Source organism: Myotis lucifugus, unplaced genomic scaffold, assembly GCF_000147115.1.
Source record: "Myotis lucifugus unplaced genomic scaffold, Myoluc2.0 scaffold_21, whole genome shotgun sequence".
Taxonomy (NCBI): Eukaryota; Metazoa; Chordata; class Mammalia; order Chiroptera; family Vespertilionidae; genus Myotis; species Myotis lucifugus.
Window position 1 is genome coordinate 3,729,263 of NW_005871069.1, and position 21,840 is coordinate 3,751,102.

The following is a 21,840-nucleotide window of genomic DNA, read 5'->3' on the forward strand; positions in this document are numbered from 1 at the left end:
CTTTAGCTGCAGCCTCTCTCTGGTGTTCCCACAAACTATTCAGCACTTGATAGGGCTGAAGGGCTGGGTCTCCTATGAGACAGAGCAATACATAGACTGAGAAAGGTAGACCCCTTGCTGGCTGCACAGAGACGAGTTACCAGCAGACAGAGGGACACCAGAGGCCACAAGGGGCTCCATCTCATGCGTGTGCCTTTTTCCACACACAGTTCTATATCACATTTCACATTCAGGGTACCAGTTAACCTATGTCCTCTCCCCTTTATTCTCTCCTTTAACAAGGACAAAATCAAAGAGCTGTGGTATAGATTTCCTTGGGTCCACTAGACCAGCTAAGGGAGAAGAGGGAGAAGAGGGAGGATGGTCACACTCTCCTCAGATGTGTTTCCTGGGCTGGAGGAGCTGCCCAATACTAGGACAAGTTTTGTATTTTTTTAAGCAATTTTTAAAAATCTGATTTTACGGACACATATGACAACCAGGAAGGAAGCAGGCTGCCAAAGCAACCTTGCTAAAAAAAATGCACCAGAAGGAGGAAGTATTTAAAAAGCTATCAAGCCCTAGCCGGTTTGGTTCAATGGATAAAGCGCCAGCCTGTAGACTAAAGGGTCCCTGGTTCCATTCTGGTCAAGGGCACATGCCCAGGTTGCGGGTTTGATCCCCAGTAGAGGACATGCAGAAGGTAGCCGATCAATGATTCTTTCTCATCATTGATGTTTCCATCTCTCTCCCCCTCTCCCTTCCTCTCTGAAATTAATAAAACTAAATAAAGAATAAATAAATAAATAAATAAATAGCTATCAAGATGAGTGTTTAATAACATACATGGCCCATAACATTATTTTTTAAAATGTCTTTATTTATCAACTACTTAAAACATCAGATTATCAGAAATATAAATCTGTGTTAAAAAGCAATTTACATTAACATTTATGGCACGATTATGTACAACCATTGTCCACGGAATGATCAGCCTCGTTCTCAAGACACCCCTGCCTAGGATGCTTGGTGACAAGACCGAACCAGCACAGCACTGGGCTGAATCTATGGAACCGCCTGGTCCTATCCACCCTTAAATCAGGGGTGCAGAAGAGTGAACCCCTCTACCTATGAGGACCCTTCTATCCCAAATAGTCTATCCCAAAATATGAGTTTATATGGAGGTGGATTGGCCTGCTGGCCTTCCTTCTCTCTTCCACATTTCCTCTCTTCTCCTCTACTTCAGCTACCCTTCATATATTTGCTTTCCTTAAAGCAATGAAAATAAAGGCCAGGAAATTTGACCTTCACTACATTCATGTGGACAAGCTATTCAACAACAGTTAAATGAATGAGATCCTCCTGCATCGACACGGATCGATCTCAAAGACAGGGGTGTGAGAAAAGCAAGCTGCAGAACAGTCTAGGTGGCAGAACAGCCCCAATGCAACATTTACTCATCTATTTAAATGTTGCATTAGGTGTGCCATACATCTGTCAGCTAAAAACAACTTAGGGAGATATATAATAGAAATATAGCCCTAGGGAAGCTCACAGCTTTCAGAAAAATGCTCACCAGTGGAGAAAGGGAAGAAATGTGATCAAAGAGGAATGAAAGGGGATTTGAACTGTGTCTGCATTTTACTAAAAATTAGCTGATGCCCTAAAATAATTTTTGACCTTCCCTGATGCGGGAGTGATCCTTGCCTCTCGATGCCTACCCACCCACAGCTCAGCTTCTCAGACAGAGCCCGTACCAGACCCCGCCCAAGATTCCCAGAGCTGGTCCTGCTCTGGGGCCTCTATGTAGTGATTGGGAAGAAAACCTATTCATGCCTCAGCCCAGTGCACACCTTTCTCTGAACACAAACCTGACAGCCCTATGCTCAGGTGATAACCACATGGTCATGCTGCTCGTCCCACTTAGGATTTTAAATGTTCTCTCTCAGTGGAGCAGTCTCTTCCTGGCTCAAACACAATGGTCTTGCTGGGTTCTCCAGAGGGTGACTAACTGTCCTGTTTTGTCTCAGACTCAAGTTTTTCATTTGAAATGAGTTGGTCACCCTGTTCTCTAAAGCTTTCCAGAAAACATCAACTACTGCCTACAGTTTAACTAAATTCTAAGAACAAGAAGTAGACCAAGAAAATACACCTGTGAAACAAATATTTTTTGCTGCAAGCTAAAATTTTGTTGTTGTTGTTTTGTTAATCCTCACCTGAGGATATTTTTCCATTAATTTTTAGAGAGTGGAAGGGAGAAGGAGTGGGGGAAAGAGAAAGAAAGAGAGGGGGGAGAGAAACATCTATGTGAGAGAGGAACATTGATTGGTTTCCTCCTATACACGTCCTGACCAGGCCAGGGATGAACCTGCAACCCAGGTGAGTGCCCTTGATCAGGAATCAAACCTGAGATCCTTAGGTGCGCAGACCAATGCTCTAATCACTGCGCAACACAAGCCAGGGATGCAGTCCAAGTGCCTAAACTCTTTTACAGCACCTTTCATTGACAACAAACTAGTTTGTTCTGGTTTGCTAATCCCATTTTATCAAGTCAGGGAAGGAGGCATTCCTTTCCAAAGTCCTCAGCCAACTGTTAGGAGTCTTCACCCTGAATATTTTGTAACTGGTTCATTCACTAGCCATACTCTGGATCCCTTGAAAATACACTCAGCGTAGTTGAGTTTATTAATGGGAGAGGAGAGAAATGGCCTAAACCAACAGCATTTTCCAGAAAACGTAACTCCCGTGTTAAAGCAGATTAGTATTTTTTAAAGGAGAGAAAAAGAAGAAGAAAATAATTCTCACAAGTGATTGAAACTAAGGATCTACTTGGAAAATTAAGAAGCTACAGCCCCCGGGCAGATCCCACAGAGCCTCTCAAAGTGTGGGGTTCACTGCTCACGGGGAAGAGGGCCCCACTCAGGCCTGGGTCACAGTGGTGTTTGTAAAGTCTTCATTTACCGCAGAGGATAATATACCCCAAACACTTAGCATCTATAAGATGTATAAATCACCGCAATTCATGAGAAATGCAATCTGCTGCCCACAGGTATTCATCGGGACTGGCTGGCAAAATACCTGGGGCTTATTAACTGTGTTGCAGTGGAGTCTACAGCAGAGCTTCTGCAGGGAATGAGGTAAACCTGCATGGCTGCATTAAAGGAGCACACAGTGGGTGCACTGTTCGTTGAATGATAAAAAGTATAGATTAGAGCAAGAGTGGCATGTATTTGAAAACTACCAACTCTTTTGTTGAGCCTGAAAGTAACAGCAATTGTTTTATAGTTTAATCAAAATATTGGATGTTTAAATATCTGTACTTTTTCAAAAACAAACAAGTAGTCAGGCTTATGTAAGCAAGTGGATATCTTAGTGATTCTATAAAAAGATGTATTTTGGAAAAGCCCAGTTTTGTATTTCCCTAATAATTAATGATGAACATGTCAAACCATTATTGGCATGAGGAAGCATATAATATACAAAATAAGCAAAAACAGCCCACTGAGTCTGCAGTTATGCAACCCGTGAAATTCCGTCATCATCTTTCCTAACAGAGTTCACCAAATCAAAAGGCACTGGCTCCTTCTCTTAGTGTTGTCATGGATAACTCGCTGATAGCCAAACAAAACAAAGAGGATAAGAGGGGAAATGTCACTGAGTTTCCAAAATATAGCTTTAGTACTTGGATTGTGGATTTTTTTTCTTCTTTAAGAAAAAACAATTTAAGCAATAATTTCTACAGAATACGACTAAGGACAAAAGAATCATAATCAATCACTACTAGATTGTAGGACAGATAAAAATGTAGTACCCAAGTGGATCTGAATCTAAAGGCAAGGGAAACAAAAGGAAAAATAAACAAATGGATTACATCTAACTACAAAGCTTCTGCACAGTGAAAGGAAACCACCATTAAAACGAAAAGGCAACTTACTAAATGGGAGAAGATGTTTGCAAATCATATATCTGACAAGGGGTTAATAGCCAAAATATATAAAGAACTCATACACTACAAAAACATAAAAACAAGCAACCAGATTTTAAAAATGGGCAGATAATCTGAATAGACATTTTTTTCCCAAAGGAGGCATACAGATGACCAACAGGCACATGAAAAGATGTTCATCATTAATTATTAGGGAAATACAAAACAAAATCACAATGAGATATCACCTCACTTCTGTTAGAATGGCTATTATCAAGAAGACCATAAAAAATGCTGCAGAGAATTTAGAGAAAAAGGGAAGCCTTGTACACTTTTGGTGGGAATGTAAGTTGGTGCTGCCACTATGGAAAGTAGTATGGAGATTCCTCAAAAAATTAAGAATAGAACTACCATATAACCCAGCAATTCCATTTCTGGATATTTATCTGAAAAATACAAAAAACACTAATTTGAAAAAACACATGGTCCCTATGTTCACTGCAGCATTTACAACAGCCAAGAAATGGAAACAGCCTAAGTATCCGTCAGTGGACAAATGGAAAAAGAAGATGTGGTATATTGTTTAGCCATAAAAAAGATAAAAGCTAAAATTTTGCCATGCACTGTAACATGAATGGACCTTGAGGGTATTATGCTAAGTGAAATAAGTCAGATGGAGAATAACAAATACCATATCGTTTCATTCATATGTGGACTCTAAAAACAAAAACAACCAAATAAACAAAACCAAACAAAAACAAACTCACAGATTCAGAGAACAGATTGGTGGTTACCAGAGAGGAAAGGTGTTGGGGGGGCTTGAATTGGATGAAGGGTTTCAATTGTGTGGTGAAACATGATAACTAAACTTTCGGGGTGATCACTCACTTTGTAGTGCATACAGATGTCAAATTACAATGCTGTACACCTAAAACCTATATAATGTTATGTAGCAGTTTTATAAGGATAAAAAAAAGTACTACTCAGGGTAGTCCTAATGCTTTTTGGCTCAAGAAGATAGTAACCGAGTCTACCAACTGGCTTCCAGGGGCACCTGAGAGGGAAGCAAACAGGGCAGAAAGAATGGCAGGGCATCGGGGCTACCTGGGGTGAGACCCAGGCCAATTGGGGAGATGGGCCACCCAAAAGCTGGAGGCACTGTGGCCCAACCTCAGTCAAAGACTCCTTTCTTTCTATAAGCAAGCATTTTCTACAGCAGGAATATCTCCTACATATATTAGTTTGTTTCTTTTGTGAGCAGAGTAGCCTCAAATTTAGATTTTACTTCCCTGAGAAATAATACAACACTTAAGTGCTTTCATCACTCTATTAGTGGTCAACACTGAAACACAAGTTTTCTCAGTCTTCAAGAAATAATCCCCATCAAATAAAATATAGCATTTCAGTGAATGTAAACACACCCTTTGGTTAATTTCACAGTTATCACCAATGTTGGCAATCTACGGGAGACCCTCAAGTCAACCATCCGTTATTTTGGAATAAGCTTGTCTGTCAATCAGATGGAGCTGATTTTCTACACATATTCCTGCTGAGCTTCTTCTCAAGTGTCTTCAAAAAACAAAAACAAAACAAAATGAGGGGGTTCAATCAGCTGTGCGGCCAAAGTCAGATATTTATAATGAAGCAGAATCACTGGACGTTTCTCATTCTTGAATGGAGGAGTGGCGAATGGATCTGTGATAATCCTCTGGACTGCTCATGTGTTCAGGTAAATCATAGCCCCTTAGGAAGTGTCCACTGTTTTGCTGAGCGAAATAATAGAGCTGTCTGGCCAGTAGAGGTTCAACCTTTAAAAAGGTTTGAAGAAGACATTACTAAGATATTCTTTTTAACATCCTGTAATTGGCTCACCATTAAATAACTCAATATGTAAGAGTGTAATAAAGTTAAGTCTAAATTAGGTGTTATAACATAAGAAAAATTTATACTTGGGGCCTTCTGAAGAACCAATTTTTGTTCATCTTTCATACATCAAGCTCCAAACAGAATCTACTTAATTATGCGTTTCAACTGAAGGTAAAGATGATACTTTTAAATAATCTGTCGTTAGAAATTTACATTTAACTGAGACTGCAACAAATCAGGTAAAATGACCAAATTAAAAGGAAATTTGAGGTCATATTTAGTGAATTTAGGCCACTATGAGAAGGATGAAGGGGATCATCCTGAACAGTCTTACAATTCCAGGATGACCTAGACCAGTGGTTGGTAAACTGTGGCTCGTGAGCCATATGCGGCTCTTTGGCCCCTTAAGTGTGGCTCTTCCACAAAATACAGACTTCTGCGTATGGGTCATGAAGTTTCAATCGCACTGCACATGCGCGCCTGCACGTGATATTTTGTGGAAGAGCCACACTCAAGGGACCAAAGAGCTGCATGTGGCTCGCGAGCCGCAGTTTGCCGACCAGTGACCTAGACCATCTGTGTTTCTTAACTAAAGAGAAAAGAAAAAGAAGCAACATCATCAACAAAATTGCTATTGTGGGAACATTTACTTGTTCCCAAATTAATCTAATTTGTCTATTAGTGTGATTGCATTCAATATTAAAATTTAATTTTCAGCTTTTCCTAAATTTACAGCATCTAAAAACACCAAGTGCTTTCAGTCAATGGTGCTACTAAATTGAGCCTTTATGTTATTTGATATACAGAAATGAAGCATACTCACATGAAGAACCGAAAATAAATTAAATCCATAATAAAAGGAATAGGATCTCCTGGGCACCCCCCCCCGCTCAGTCCTTGGTGGCACCACGGGGTACAAGGTGACTTCAGGGTCTTCGCCTGGAGAGCCCTTCCTTGCCTAATTACAGGAAAGCTAGTGCATCCAAAACCCTTAAAGTCAGGTTGGTGTGGGAGTTCGTCACCAACTTCTTAAATGTTATTTATCAATGCCCAGTTTAGTTCGTCATTTAACAATTCCAGTTGTTTACAAGATTATATCAGTAATTATATCAATCATTGGCGAGGATTCTTGAGAAACATCTGAAGTCCATAGGATTATATTTTTGTTTATTGGTTGTTTTGTTTTTCATTTTACAATCAAGAAGGGGGACTGCATGTTTAAGATTAGGATAGTGTTTTATTTCAGTTTTTAATGAGAAACATTATCAGAACTAAAATATGACCTGAATTTTTATATTATTTGGTATAATTTTTTACCTTCGCTGTTTATTATTTGGGCCCATTAATAACTCTTGAAGGTATGTAGCGATGCAATGCAAAATTTTCAAATTCAAAAGTCCTAGGTATTCAAAACTCTTTTCTGTGGCAAATTAATGCTAAATATTATCAATATAAACCTCTTTTTCTTTGTTTTTTATGAAACAGGTGTTTACTTGCCACAGTTGAACCCATCTTAAATTCGGCCTCAGGATATTGCAATGGTCTGATCTCCCTGTATTCCTCCAAATATCATTTGGCTCTTGTTTCCAATAATTATAATTTTTAAAAAACAAAAATCCAGAAATAAAAGGATTTGGGAAACATTTGAGGGAGCTACAAAATGCACATTTGGGGAAAACTCCATCAAATAAATATCAGACAGCATTTTGATTGCAATATTAAACTGAAGAATTTTAAAGGACAACTTTTAGCATCAATCCTTTTAAATCCTTATAAAATGAAACTATGACAATTTCCTTGAAAAATAAAAAAGAGGAGACAAATTAAATGGTTGGGAGTTAGCTTCCTTTCTGAGGAGTGGATTTCCAAGACTGGGAACAGGATGCAGTCCCGGGGCTGCTCTCCTGCACGTTCACTGGGTTACAGCCCTCCCTCCCTGTTTACTTTTCATTTGAGACTTCTCTAAATTGACCCCTGTCCTTGGTGAAAAGTAGGGAAACAATCATTTAAATGTGACTAAATACTCACGTGAGCAGTAATGAGTTTCCTTTGTCTTTGGGGATCCGGAAACTCTTCCCCAAAGCACAGAGTTACCTGGAATCTTGGCAGCGGACGGCCATGGTGAGCAAATGCTTGCAGTTCTGAAGAAACCCCATAAGAAAAAAAATAAATGCTCAGAAACTCTCATCATTGAGCACACCAGGTTAAAACAGGCAGCAAAAGCTCCATGTTGATTCTTAAGACTAAAACAGGAATGAGGACTCTTCACTTCTCTAAGAGGGGCTGTTAGCCCAGATGCAAAATTGCATGTACCTGTTCCTAGTTGTGCTTTCCTGAGAGGGTGCAGGTCTCACGATTCTTCATGGGAACAAGGCTTGGAGGTTAAGAACCTTGCTTTGTAGTACTGAACCCATGAGGATGCAAAAGGTAGCAGAAAGGAGTGAAGGAGAAGACAAAGGAAGAGAAATATAGCCATGTGGAGCCAAAAGAATAATTTATACAAAGAATCAGTTTTCTTTTAAAACAATCAGAATTTTCTGACTACTTTCAGGATTACTTAAAAACCTCTTCTCAAAGCTGCTGATACAATCCATTGTCTGTCACCCGGGACTCTGTGCGACTTGGGTACCACAGATGAAGGTCTATCACCATCCTGGAGACTGAGCCCAGTTCTGGGCAGTGGCATCCCACTTGGCACAAGGCCCAAACTGTGTGACTACAGCAGATTTTTCGCCTGCTTTCTGGGACAGACGATGGCCTGAGATGGGAAGGGTAGCCATGAAGACTAGGGGCTTCCACCTACCCTAAGGATGCAAAATGGAGAACAGAACACTGTTGGAAAGATGTGTTCAGCCTCTGGCGTTGAGCATGTCACCCACATTCAAGGTAACTCTCATGCCTCTAGTTGCTCCTGTTCTTTCCGCTAGACTCAAATGTCACTTCTGTCAAAGAAGGGCGCGGACAGTCTCTGCCGTGACTTCTGTAGAACAGCACCTTTGCATCTTTATCAGATCCACACCCTGGCAGTGCCTCTGGGGCTGTCCCTGGCAGCCTGCAAATCCTGAATGGGTAGATAGCAAAGATTTCCACTGCTCTCTTCAACGGAAGAGCAGATTCTAGCTAACTCACTGGACTGACTTCCTGCTTGTTTTTTTCTTCCAGAATTCAAATGAAACCTCACCAACTTAGGATGTATAAAAGGCATTTACAACACAGAGGCCTAAGATTACACCTCCACAAGCTCATTAGGATGGCACATTGGTATAGTCCTGCCTCCTTGGCCTGAAGGCGCCATGTGATTGTGCAGAAGCTGGTCTACTTGGCTTGTGACTATAGGCTCCTCCCTGCACCTCAGTGAACACTTTCAGATAAGAGCTTGCTGTGGACAGAAAGCACAGCTCTGGAAGAAGGGAAAAAAAAACAGAATAATCCTTGCTCACAGATAAACACTAAATTCTAGGCAAGTGAATTTGCAGCCGAGGATGCTGACAGCTGGAACGTCATACCTGCCCCTTGTTGCCTGCATCCACCTCTCCGTTCACTGTGACTCAAAGAGGAACTTGCTGCCTCGTTAGAATGAGAGGCCTCTACCTTCCTACAAGGTGCCTTGTGAGAGAAACTCAGAGAAGAGCCATTTCCCTGGGTGCCTTAATGAAAGCCCAGCCCTATGGTAGCTTTTGGATCCAAAGAGACCAGGATCCACAGTCTTGGAGGAGATCCAAACCCAGTAGGTGCATTCAGACCCCACTCTCAGGACTCCACCATGATCACCATGCTGGGCTCTGGACAGAGAGAATCCTCACAATTCTGCAGCTCGGTTAGGAAAGGTTGTTCAGACGCAGGTGATTTGTCACCCAAGGTGCTGCCTTAGGGAACCTGACACAGTGCTCCCTCTTCCTGTCACACCTCTGTGGCAGGGTTAGTCATCTAGGGAAATACTTGTTTCAGCACCGAAAGAGAATTTGAATGAGCCTAAGCGAATTTGGGCAAGTTAAACCTAAAAAGTTGAGCAACGGTTAATGTGCCAGAACATTTTTATTGCAAATGGACTGACTTAAGAGGAACGTTCAGGGAAAGGAGGGGCACAAGAAAACCCGAAGACACAGGTGTTTCCAAAGGGGGCACTTTTAAAAAAATTGGTTAGGGCAAGGTAGAGAAAGAATTGGCAATTAGTGCAGTTACAATAGCTTTCTCCCTGCCAAAGAGGCAGCGTCCATACAGATGGCCACATGAACACTTCAGATGAAACTTCGGTAATAACTTGGCCGGCAGTTTCACAAAAGCCAGCCCAGGGCTAACTTAATTGTCATGAAATCAAAACTAGGAAAACAAAACTTACTGGTTCTGGAAAATATGATTTGAGACATACATATATAGAAGAAGCTCAAAGCCTTCTTATAATTTCCCTTCAAAATAGTTCAACACACTATCCTTGGTCCCATCTGCACATCTCATAACCAAGACTGTCACCAATATACTTCTCACAGTTACATTTTTCCTACGAACCTTCAAAGAGCTGAAATATCCACAGATGTGCCTGCTCAGATCATACTGCCAATAAACCAAGAACCTTGCTACTAGGTGACTACTTGTTGAATTCCAGAATTTCAAACCATGAGCCTGAGCCACATCCCCCTGAGCAATCACCCTCCTCTTCATACCCTTCTGCTGATGGAAAGGAGCTGGTGGTAAAAGGAGAGGTGAGATGTGAACCAAACAAGAAACCTCTTCTGGGATCAGGATTAACAGAAGGAGACCTCTGTCTGGGCGAGTGACCTGCTGGTTTTGACCACTGCGGCAGACAGGCCAGCACCACCTTATTCTCTCTCTGTAGGCTCACGGGGCTGAGGCACTGCATTCTAACCGATAATGAGGTGCATTACCTGATAAGAACTGCTGTGTGTCAAACAGCTTGCAGGTCTGATCTCTCTCCAGTTTGTTGGGCCGGTCACTGCACAATGCCAAGGGCCCGTCCCAGTAGATCCTGCTCTGGCACAGTCTTTTGGCATAGAGCCCATCAGGGGCCATCCAGAGGACCACACCCCTTTCCAAGTGACTCAGCAGTTTCTCGATGTTTTTCCTCTGACCATTGTCCTCTGGGTAGGGGAAGAGGACTTGGTCCAGGTTACTGGCATCATAGGTGTGCCCGTGGGAGATCCGACAGCCTTCGGGGCTGGCCGTGGTCAACTCTTTCACCAGGACTTCCCGGTAATACAAGCAGATGTGGAGTCGGCAGTCTGCAAACACAGAGCATTTGGGGTCAGTGCTAAGGGACCAAGAGCATTGCACACCCCTCATGATGCCAAACTACCATCCAAAGTACAGTATTTGGTGGGACACTGCTGCCCAAGATACTCCATAGAAAGTAAAAAGTTCCAGTGTCTAGGAAGTCTGAGATCTGCATGCCTTTCTCTCACTCCTGGAGATTCACAGACAGTGAGATGATAGAAAAGGCCCACAAGTCAATTGGATGTTGTCTAACTCTGCATTTCCCCCATTTATGTGAGGGGGGATTTTGGGGGATTGAGGGAGCATAACTTTCATTAATTTTCAAAAAAATAGGTTTGACTATTTTTAGAGAGCACCACAGTAAAGAGCTTCCCCCCCCCCCTCTCTCTCTCTCTCTCGGTAATGGTGATGTCTAAAACACTAAGTCATGTACCACTGAACAAAAATTAATCTTTAGGCATAACAATCAGTTTTTATTTTGGAAAAAATAAAATCCAAGTTTAATTTCTACTAGCAAAGAGAGTATAATGACGTTTCGGGGTGGGGGTGGGGCAAATATATCCACCCATCTGAAACTACCCTAAAATATCAATATGATGCCATTAGGTTAACACACACACACACACACACACACACACTGAAGTTTCAGGAAGGCTAAACACTAAGTTAACAATGGTGATCTCTGGGTACTGAGAATGTGATGTTTATTTTTCATTTTTGCTTTTCTGATTTTTAAATTAGTTTTTTCACAGCATATGTACTACTTGTAAAATAAAATTAATTGATGAAAGAAAGGACTCAATAAGACAAATGTTCTCAGAGTAAAGTCTGCTGAAATCCCACTAGGCTACATATTTAAGTTTGAAAATAATTCTAAAATGGTGCTTTCTAAAACATTAAACAAGATGAACTCAGTTATAAAATTTTGCTGATTCCAGAACCTTCTTTGACTTATGACCTGCAGATTGAAAGGACCAACCTAGGATGGCAAAGGGCCCCTTAATGAAGCACAAGGACTTTGTGGATAGGTATCAGCTACCCTTGTGCAAATGTATGGGTTTAAAAGGAATGATAATTGTAGTTGTCTAATAAATGCATTCAACTAATAAATCTGTCTTATGCATTCCAAAAACAGAAACCCACAAAACCCTCCTATTCCTCAATGTCAGGTTTTGAGACTTAACCTACATAATGTCTCAATTCTCCACTTCAATTTCTGCTGTTGTAAACATTGGCGGAGAGTGAGCTGGGAGGGCATACCCTGAGGAGAGTGGGCGTTGGCCATTAGAGGTGACTTGCAGGGTAGGTTTCATTTCATTATATGTCATCAAAAATCACAAGGTCACAGTGATATAAATAGCTGTTATTTCCTACTCTTCAGGCACCCACATAAGTTGTAGGTGCTTAAGAAAGCAATTGAAAGTTTCTAAAAACAAACACAAACCCTTCTACTTGGAAAATCTCCTTCTTCCATCATTTAGGAACATCTAGGAAGAAGGCAGCAGCCTCATTCAGAACTTTGGAACCAAAAAGGGTGAAATCACAAAAACTCCAGCTCCCCTTGCAGAGAGAAAGGTGTCCACAACTCGTCTCCCTGAAACCTTGAGAATTTAACTGATTCTGTCACTGATTTTTAAAGCGTGAGGGGGAGCAGAGGAGAACCTGGAAACTTAAGCTTTACATTTTTTAATGTAAAAACAAATCTCATTTTAAAACAATGCAACACATTACCTAAAAAATAAATATGCACACACCACATAGTTAGTACACTTTGAGGTCCCTCCCTTAAACAGGTGGCATCTCCAAGGTGCCAGGACTCTTTTAGAAATGAAACCTTGAAAATCAAATCTAAGCCATATTTTCTGCAAAACATATCTCAGTTCAGTGGAAGGCTTCAATATGCATGCAACTGTGATGAAGGCAAGCAGCCAGAACTAGCGTCCCCGGGAAGCTGATGAAAACACTGTTTGTGGCTAAACCTGGAAGGATGATCAGCTTTTCAAGATGAGAAGCCCTGGTGCTTTTTTCTAAGAAGGTATACTACATTGTGAGGCTGTTAGCTGAAGAGGGGCCAGGTAAATGAAACCGAGTTGTTTGCATATTCTAGGAAATTCAGATAGATGCCAATGAAGAACATAAAATGACTCATCCAGCATGTAGAATTGCATCAGAATCCTACACTGGCTTCTTGGTGCTAACTTTTCTAATGTTCCTCTCCCCCAAGGTGGGGAGTCAGGAGTGTCCACACACATACGGGCACCAGCTGGAGGAAAATGAGGGCCCATGGACTGTGCTCACCAACCTCCCCATCAAATCTACCCAAAAGTGAGGTGAGCACCGTAGGCACCAGCTTCCCTTGGGTGCCTCCAGACCATAAGCCACACTCACCTGAGAGGGCCAAGGCTTCGGCAGACCTTATGCTTGGCTCAATGGGGATTCCAGGGGCCTGGGACTCAGGCGGGGCACAAGCATAAAAGGTTCCTGTCACCTGGCAACCTGTATTTGTAAATAAAAGTCAGAGTTTGTACACAAATAGGGAGGCCTCCTCTCCTGAGGTGTGACTATTAGCCCCTGGTGGGGGGTGCACCAATCCTGGGAGGGAAGGGCTTCAGGGCCCTTTGGAGCTGACCTCTGGCTCTCCCAAAAGGCCAAGACAAGCTGAAGTCCAATGGGAAAAACTAAAGTCGAAGGAGGAAGGAGCCTTTCACAGCTTTGGAAGGAAACTCGGAACTCTCCTGCAGTAATTTTCTTCTGTCTCCTTTCCTTTCCTTTCCTTTCCTTTCCTTTCCTTTCCTTTCCTTTCCTTTCCTTTCCTTTCCTTTCCTTTCCTTTCCTTTCCTTTCCTTTCCTTTCCTTTCCTTTCCTTTCCTTTCCTTTCCTTTCCTTCCCTTCCCTTCCCTTCCCTTCCCTTCCCTTCCCTTCCCTTCCCTTCCCTTCCTTTCCCTTCCCTTCCCTTCCCTTCCCTTCCCTTCCCCACCCTTTCCTTTCCTTTCCCTCTTTCTTCATTCCTTCTTTCCTTCTTCCTTTCTTTCTTTCTGTTAGTTATCACCTTCATCACCACACATAATTACCATTATGTGTGTGTGTGTGTGTGTGTGGTGAGAACACTTAAGATCTGCTCTTTTAGCAACTTTCAGTATCATACAGCATTGCTAAATAGTCACCACGCTATACATTAGATCCCCAGAACTTACTCATCTTATAATTGGGAGTTTGTACCCTTTGACCACATCCCTCCATAACTGATAAACAGGGAAACTGAGACTCAGAGAGATGAACTGATTTAGCCCTGTTCACACAGCAAGTTCACAGCAGAACTGTGAGCTCAGGTCTACACGAGTTCTCACGTCAAAGAGCCCAGTTAGAAGCTGCACTTTATTTAATGTCAACGAATGCTTCAAGCTATGCCTGCCTACCTGCCTTTCTGCATAGCTCTGGGCATTGTCTCCTTACTGAAGTTATTAATTCAACAGAGCCTGATACACTGGACATAGGTCTGAATTCCAGAGACCGTTTAATGTTAGCTAATCTTCCACTGTGATCTAGAAAACCAACCCTTGCCAAAGTCATTCTTGAAAGCTAATAAAACAGAATTCTGAGTTCTTCTGTAAATATGCTACTCAATACAGATCTTAAACTTCTTCAATGCCATTCGCCGAGAGGTCTGAACAGACTAGAAAAACAGGGACTGACCAAGTATTTCCAGAACATACAAAAGAATCTGTGTGCTGATCCATTTCAAGATTTCTATTTAAATAGCTAACTCAAAATTCTAAAAGCCTGGTCCTGGCCAGATAGCTCAGTTGGTTAGAGTGTCATCCCAGTACACCAAGGTTGTGGGTTCCATTTCTGGTCAGAGCACATACAAGGATCAGGCAATGAATGCATATATAAATGGATCAACAAAATCAATGTTTCTCTCTCTCACTCTCTCTTTGTCTCCCCCACTTCCTCTCTCTCTCAAATCAACCAATAATTTTTTTAAAGTTCTAAAAGCTTGTGTTTGCTGTATTGAATACATCACATGAAATTTTCTCTTCACTTAACTAGTGCTTCTGCTGAGAGAGCTCATCTTGATGTCTGGGGACCCTATGGGCATGGAACTACAGCTCATCTAGAATGAGTAAAGTCTTTTGGGATTCAAAACCAGCACTACACACCCTGTGGAGACTGTTTATGTTACTTATTTCTTTATTCCCTTATTATCACCTCTAATCCCAAGAGCAACTACAATGGTACAACATTGTTTAAGTGAAATATACTAGCTCAACAATCTCCTGGTGCCCCTGTGGAGAGAGGGACTATGCAGAGCTGGAATAAACCCATTTTACAGATGTGTAGACAGAAACAGACTAGCAAAATTTTGTGGCCTTCAGTCAATATTAAGGGATAATCCAGGAGGAAAGGCTGCTAAAATCTACTCTTTTTTTTTCCTGAGGGTTAAAAGTAAAGCTTAAGATTATTTGGCAAGGATAAAAAATATTAACCTTTTGAACAGGTAATTTAAAAAACATAGCTAATCAGTTTGACATCTGAAACTGAATCCCAGCCCTTCACTTTCATAGAGTACATTCTGTGAGCTTGCTTCTATAAAAAATAGAGCAGTTTTTAGCTGTCTGACACCATCTCCATGATGTTTAAATAAGATCTCACATAAGGTAGTTGTAAGCATAGGTCCTGGCACACAGTAGGCCAGGCATCTATAACCTTTGGCATCCTTCCTCCTAGGACCTTACCATCCCACAGGAGAGGGAACACCCTCATTCAATGTGTGATGTCTTCCCCAGCAGTTCTGATAAGGGGAGAGAGTTGTGGTCCACCCAGAAGGACAGAGCAGGAGAGACCAGGGCCCGTTCGCCAGGTGCACTCTGCTGGGTCAGTGGCAGCCACAGCAACCTGCCCCAGCACGGTCCTCACCATTTTCACAAGCTGGGCCTTGCCAGTGGTGGCTTCGAGGTCCAAAGGTCACAGGACATTGATAAGGGATGTCAGGGTGGGGCTGGTCAGGGACGTACTCCCTCCAGCTTCGGTCGTGAGGTGGCATCATGTAGTTATGGACCTGCTAAAGAGATGAAAGCAACCAGATCAGCAAAGAGCAGTTCGTGGGCATTGGAAAGGGAAGCAGATTCTTTCATATCCTCCCCAACTCCTCAGGCAATCTTTTATTTGGTGGGCAGCCAAATCGTTTTATCATCTGAAAGACCTTAGAGTGAATGGCTCATCACACTAGGTCAGTGGTTCTCAACCTTCTGGCCCTTTAAATATAGTTCCTCATGTTGTGACCCAACCATAAAATTATTTTTGTTGCTGCTTCATAACTGTAATGTTGCTACTGTTATGAATCGTAATGTAAATATCTGATATGCAGGATGGTCTTAGGCGACCCCTGTGAAAGGGTCGTTCGACCACCAAAGGGGTCGCGACTCACAGGTTGAGAATCGCTGCACTAGGTGAAAACTATCCATAAAGAATCAAGAAAGCACAATGGAGACAGTGATGTAAAGTAATGACATATGTAAAGCTCTATGATATGGTTAAACCTGGTGCCAAAAGTCCCGTAAGGAAATTTGCCTTCTCTTCCCCACCAAAGTGAAGACCACAAAGCTGTAATTCACATCAGAAATGTCTAAAGAGATCAGCTGCCCCGCGGTTTCACATGATATAAAGTACTACTTCCAAAATCATCAACTTCCACAATAGGTCTGTTTCCCAGAAGATTTCAGAACCGGTAGTGGAAGTCTACACCAATAGGCAGACACATGCAGCCCTCCCCTCCTTCCAACCAACCCCGAGAGCTCACTGTGGAAAGTGAGGCATTCATTCAATGCCCAGGGATTTTGTTTAGCTGTTTGACTGATAACAGAAACAAGCTTATGCTGTTTTTTCTGTGTGTTCTCCCCAGCCTTCCCTTCCAGAAGCCCTGCACCTCCACGGTACCTGCGCTGGGAGTGAGGTGTAAGGAGTCGGCATGGTATAGGGGTGGCTCATGGTCATCTGTGGGTCCTCTAGGGTGAGCTGCTTTGCTCCTGTATGTTTTTGCAAAAGGGAAATGGCACAACGTAAAAAAAAAGGGAACTGACATAACTAAACATCAAATCTTAGAAAAGATATCTGAGGATTTAATTCCTAGAATGCGCAAATTAGACAAGTTAGACATTTGACTAATTAGACTGTTGACAAATTAGACATTTTCCAGCAATTCCCTTGGGCCATTGTTTGACCATTCCATTAAACTGATTTCTACAAGGTCCTGCTGTGTGTGAAGGCACCTGGTGACAGATAGGGCCCCACCAGCAAAACATGCTGCAAAAAGGTCACCTGTATGGTGTGTTACAATGCAGACTCCTGGGCTCTACTCTGACACACTGTCAGAAGGTTGGAAAGAGGGAGTCTGAATTTGAATAAGCAGCCCAGCTGACCATAGTGCATCCTAAAAGTTGACATTTTTATTAATATAAATAGTAGCAATATATGAATGCTTCCTTCTGTGAAAGGTTAATCATGAAAAACTAATAAGTACAGCTTTGAACAAGTTCTCCATTTTCTTGTTTGGAAATTTGGCCCATAACTTAATAGACCTAACTGGAAAATACACACATGCACAAATGCAGGTGTAGACGTGGAGTGTGAGAGAGTATCCTACACTAAAACCGCAGGACTTGCAATTAGTGACCCAGAGAACTCAGACAATGAACCTGCTGGGCTTGACCATGGGGCAGATGGCCGGCAAGCTATTGAAAACAAAAATAGAAAAGTGAGCTTCAGAATGAAATTAAGATGCTACAAGTGTCAGACTGCCAATATCCTGTGACGCAGATCGAGGAAGTCCCACCTTTTTTGGCTCCCTCAGGAACAATCCTGTATACTTTGTAGGGGTCTGAGATATCCAGCTGGCTCCTCTCAACCAGTTCCTCGAAGTCATTGCTCTTGTTCAAAGCACACCGTAAACGTGTCTTCCATGTGGGAGGGTCTGGCTTGTCAATGCCTTCTCGGAATTTTCCTTTAAATAGCGCCCAAGCCTGGTGGGAAAGAAGAGGGGAAAAGTTAAAATACAAGGTCTTTTTAAAAAGAATCTGGAAATTACAATTCCAAAGGAATTTGAAGACAAGTGGTGGGAACATTCTCTAAGTATTTGTGACAGGTGGGTAAGATGTGGAGGATCCCTGGAAAAGGACCTGCTCACCCACTTTCCGCAATGGGTTTGATTGGAACTAGGGACAGAGCTGTGTGGTGAGCTGTCAGCCAGTTTGAGGTATTCTGAGAGCAAATTCCCTGAGGAAGTCCCCTTTACCTGTGCAGCCCACAGGTGGTGGGGCTGGGCCCTGAGGCAAAGCTCACTGGGTAACTGCTCCAGGAGAAAACAATCCTGACAGGGACGCACATGCACATAGGCAGCAAGAGGGAGACCCAGAGAGGGGTCCAAAACAAAGATCCTGGAAGAAGAGAAATATTTAGAGGAGGAGAAAGAGAAAGAGAGAAACCCAAGAGGGTGGGGAGAGAAGAGGCAGAGAGAGAAAGACAGAAACCTAGAGAACAATTGAGGAGAGAGAGAGAGAGAGAGAGAGAGAGAGAGAGAAACTGAGACTGACTTGGAAAGAGAGAGTCTGGCAAACAGGCAGAGAAATAGAGAGGGAGAAATAGGGATGGAGGGGCCCAAGAGAGACGGAACCAGAGAGTGTCCGTGTCAGAGAGGGATTGAATCAAAGAAAAAAAAATCGGAGAGAGACAAATAGCAAAAACATAGTGAAACATGTAAACAGTTCGGGGTGGGGGGTGGGGAGTGACCAGCACACCCAAGGGCGCTCACAAAGACAGAGAGACAGAGAGAAGCACAAGTTGATTAGAGAAGGCAAGGAAAGACCCAGGAGTACAGGAAGCGGCTCCGATGGAAACAGAGAAACCCACAAAAATGCAGCCAAGAACACTCCTGCTACTGTCCTGGGAAGGCAGGCGTCCCCTGACTGAGCCTCTGGTACTTCCCTGCCGCTGGAGCCTTCTGACTCCCTGAGTGCTTGCTGCTCAAGCCACACGCTCAGAATGGGACCGGCCCTCCCGTCTGTGAAATCACTAGAGAAGTTGAAACTCTTCTCTTCTCCCGAGGCTTCGGCCCATCCACACCTGTTGCTCCCGGGCCGCCCGCCCTGCTGCGACCACCCCATCTCGTGGGTCCCCGTGGGTTACCCTTCCCTCTTTGAACCGCGGGCCAGGGCGCACCCCGCAGGGGCTAGGCTCACCGAGGAGCCCGGGCTGGGGATCCGTCAGCTCTCTGGGGCCCTCCCCCCGTCCCGACCGCGGGCTCCCCACGTGCGTGTAACCTTGAAGAGGGCGGCGTCCTCCTCGCGGTTGTAGTCCTGCTTGCCCGCGTGCTTCCAGGGGATGCGGAAGATGCTCTTCTCCTCGTTCTCCCACACCAGCCCCGGGTACTTGCCGCTGTCGATCTGGTCGATCAGCCACTGGCGGAGTTTCCCGTTGCCACAGCTCACAGAGCTCATGCCGAACTCTCCGCCTCGGCTGCCACCGCCCTCCAGGTTCATGCCCAGCGCGCCGACGGTCCTGCTCTCGCGCCCAGGATCTGCCTCCTGCACTGTCCGCGCTGCAGGTGAGAGGAGAGCCTCCCTGAAGCACCGCGGCACCGCGCTCAGGGTACCGATCCCAAACCACCGTGGCAGTGACCACGAGGCCCAGGGGCTCCGGGGCAGCAAGGCGCGCGCTATGAGGTCGGTGTCATCACGGGTCCCAGAGAGAAGACACCTCTGCTGCCGGGGCTGGTCCCCTGGGCCAGCACAAGCCTGCCTCCTCCCGACCGCACCCTCCGCGGAGTCTGTCTTCCTACCCCACCTTCTAGACTCTCCATTCTTGTTTCGCACCCCGCAGCCCACACACACACTCCAGCCTTTGCTCACACCCCCAAATCCAGCCGCCACGCTTCTTGGCACTCCGTTTGCACACTCACTAAGAGTCCCCGCTCCTCTTTGCCCCTCCCGAAGCTAGTGTCAGCCCATTCCCCCTCACTGTCAGTTTCCACTCCTGCCCATTCCCCGTTTCACACTCCCTGGGTGGCGCACGAAGGCCAGCCTGCGGCCGGGCGTCCCAGATGCTCAGCACCAGCAGCGTCGCCTGGCCTTCCTTCTCCCGCGCCCGTACTCTTTGTCCCAAAATGCCCCTGAGCCCTCGCCAGAGCGTAAGGATCAAATGGGCCCTGGGGGCAGCACACAGCAATGACCCGGCCCTGGGCGAGCAGCGCAGCCAAGTAGCGGGAGAGACCCTGGGCGCGCGGGAAGTGTCAGCCCGGCCCTGGAGGCTGGCGGAGGTGGAGGTGGGGAGGGTGCAAGGGAGGGCGAGAGGCCGGGGAGGGCCGGGTTGAGGCAGCCGAGCGCAGGCCCCGGTGCCCAAATTTGGAGCTCCTCCTCCTTCACCTCCAGCCAGGGAACCGCGCGCCGGAGGTCGCGGTGAGTTCGGGTCCCTTACGAACAAACGAGCAGAAGGAGCCTCAGAAGGAAGGGGCTGTCCCCCGCAGGGAAGCCTGCTGCCCTGTGTGAGTGCCTTCGACGGCCCCGTCTCGGCCACCCCAGAGGCCCTGAGAGTCTCTCCCACTTGGTCCAGCGCGTGCCAGCACCTCGCCCCGGCCCGCGCTGGGTCGACCCACAGAATAGTGGGGACACGGGAGCAGGCAGAGCCAGCAGAGATGCTCGGCAGTGGCCGGGCTCCCTCCGCAGAGCCCGCACAAAACCTTGGGCCCGGAACACACGGGTGGGCGTCGGACTCCCTCAAGGGGAGCGTGCTTTCTCCCGGCTCAGAAGCTGGGGTCCCTAGCGCTGTCCTCGGGACGGTCCCCGGGAGCTCTGGCCTCTCCCTCCAGGTTCTCTGTCCCGCCAGCCTCACATCTGTGCTCCTGCCCGACCCCAGGTCTTACCTTGCCCTGGACTCGGAGCCGAGGGCAGCTGTGGGTTCCAAGTTCAAGTGGTGAAACTAAGACTCCGAGGTGCGAAAGAGGAACTTTAAGAGCTTAAAAGCCGCGCTGGGGGCGGAGCCTGGGCGGGGCGAGGCCGACTGCTCCCGCCCGGGCGGGGAGGGGGCGCTGCGAGCCGAGAGCAGGGCTTGGAGGGACCCGGGAGCCCGCGATCGAGGGGCGGCGGCGACCCGGCTGGGGACTCCGGCGCCCTCGGACCCCGCCCCGCGCCGCGCAGGCCAACGAGTCGGAGCGCCCGCCTCGAGGACCCTTACTGGCGGTGGTTTCCTGCGAAGGGCAAGGCGCGAAATGGGGACCTCGCCTCACTCCAGGACCTGCAGGAGGCTAGTCGATAACTAATAACAGCTAAACAACAGCAGTGCGGTTAGGGCGGGAAGTGGGGGGGTGGGGAGGGCGTGTAGGAGCGGGAATCTGGTGCGAAGGGGACTTCACTTGCAGAGTAACCAAAGACGGAGGAATTGTCCGCGATGAAGAACTGTGGGTGGGTGGGGGCATCCTTGGCCCTGCCGCTGTATTTGAGAACTCTGCCCCTCTGCGGTGTTTAGAGATAGGCGTACTCATTAAAAAGAAAAAAGGGAACTGGCCCAGATCCCCTGAGCTATAAACTGTGGTTCAAATCCAGTCTGCATGTTTGAAATGATAGACAATGCATAGCCCCCAAAGTTTTAACTATGGCTGCATGAGAGTTGAGAGAGGGATCCTGAAGTATCCAAGTGCTTATTTGCTTCTGGACTTCAGGTCTTTGCTCAGTTGGTTAGAGTGTCATCCCTAAGGTTGCAGGTTCCATCCCCCATCCTGGCACATGCAAGAATCTACAATGAATGCATAAATAGGTGGAACAACAAATCTCTCTCTCAAATAAATAAATAAA

The 21,840-nt window shown here is 45.3% G+C and overlaps 1 protein-coding gene across 2 annotated transcripts; it reads right to left on the reverse strand.

Moving 5' to 3' along the window:
* Positions 1-4,090: 4,090 nt before the first annotated feature.
* On the reverse strand, positions 4,091-20,965 carry IRF4 (interferon regulatory factor 4). Of its 2 annotated transcripts, XM_006085718.3 has the most exons (9): positions 20,913-20,965; positions 19,315-19,592; positions 17,832-18,018; positions 16,937-17,025; positions 15,917-16,061; positions 13,388-13,495; positions 10,654-11,007; positions 7,799-7,911; positions 4,091-5,712 (listed from the first exon to the last, which is right to left on the reverse strand). In XM_006085718.3, exons 2-9 carry the CDS (start codon positions 19,531-19,533, stop codon positions 5,569-5,571), a joined length of 1,359 nt encoding a protein of 452 aa, XP_006085780.1. In that variant the 5' UTR covers positions 19,534-19,592; positions 20,913-20,965; the 3' UTR covers positions 4,091-5,568. The 2 variants fall into 2 exon arrangements, with proteins under 2 accessions (XP_006085780.1, XP_023607132.1); XM_023751364.1 differs by lacking the exon at positions 20,913-20,965 and having other exon boundaries at positions 19,315-19,640.
* Between the last annotated feature and the right edge of the window lie 875 nt (positions 20,966-21,840).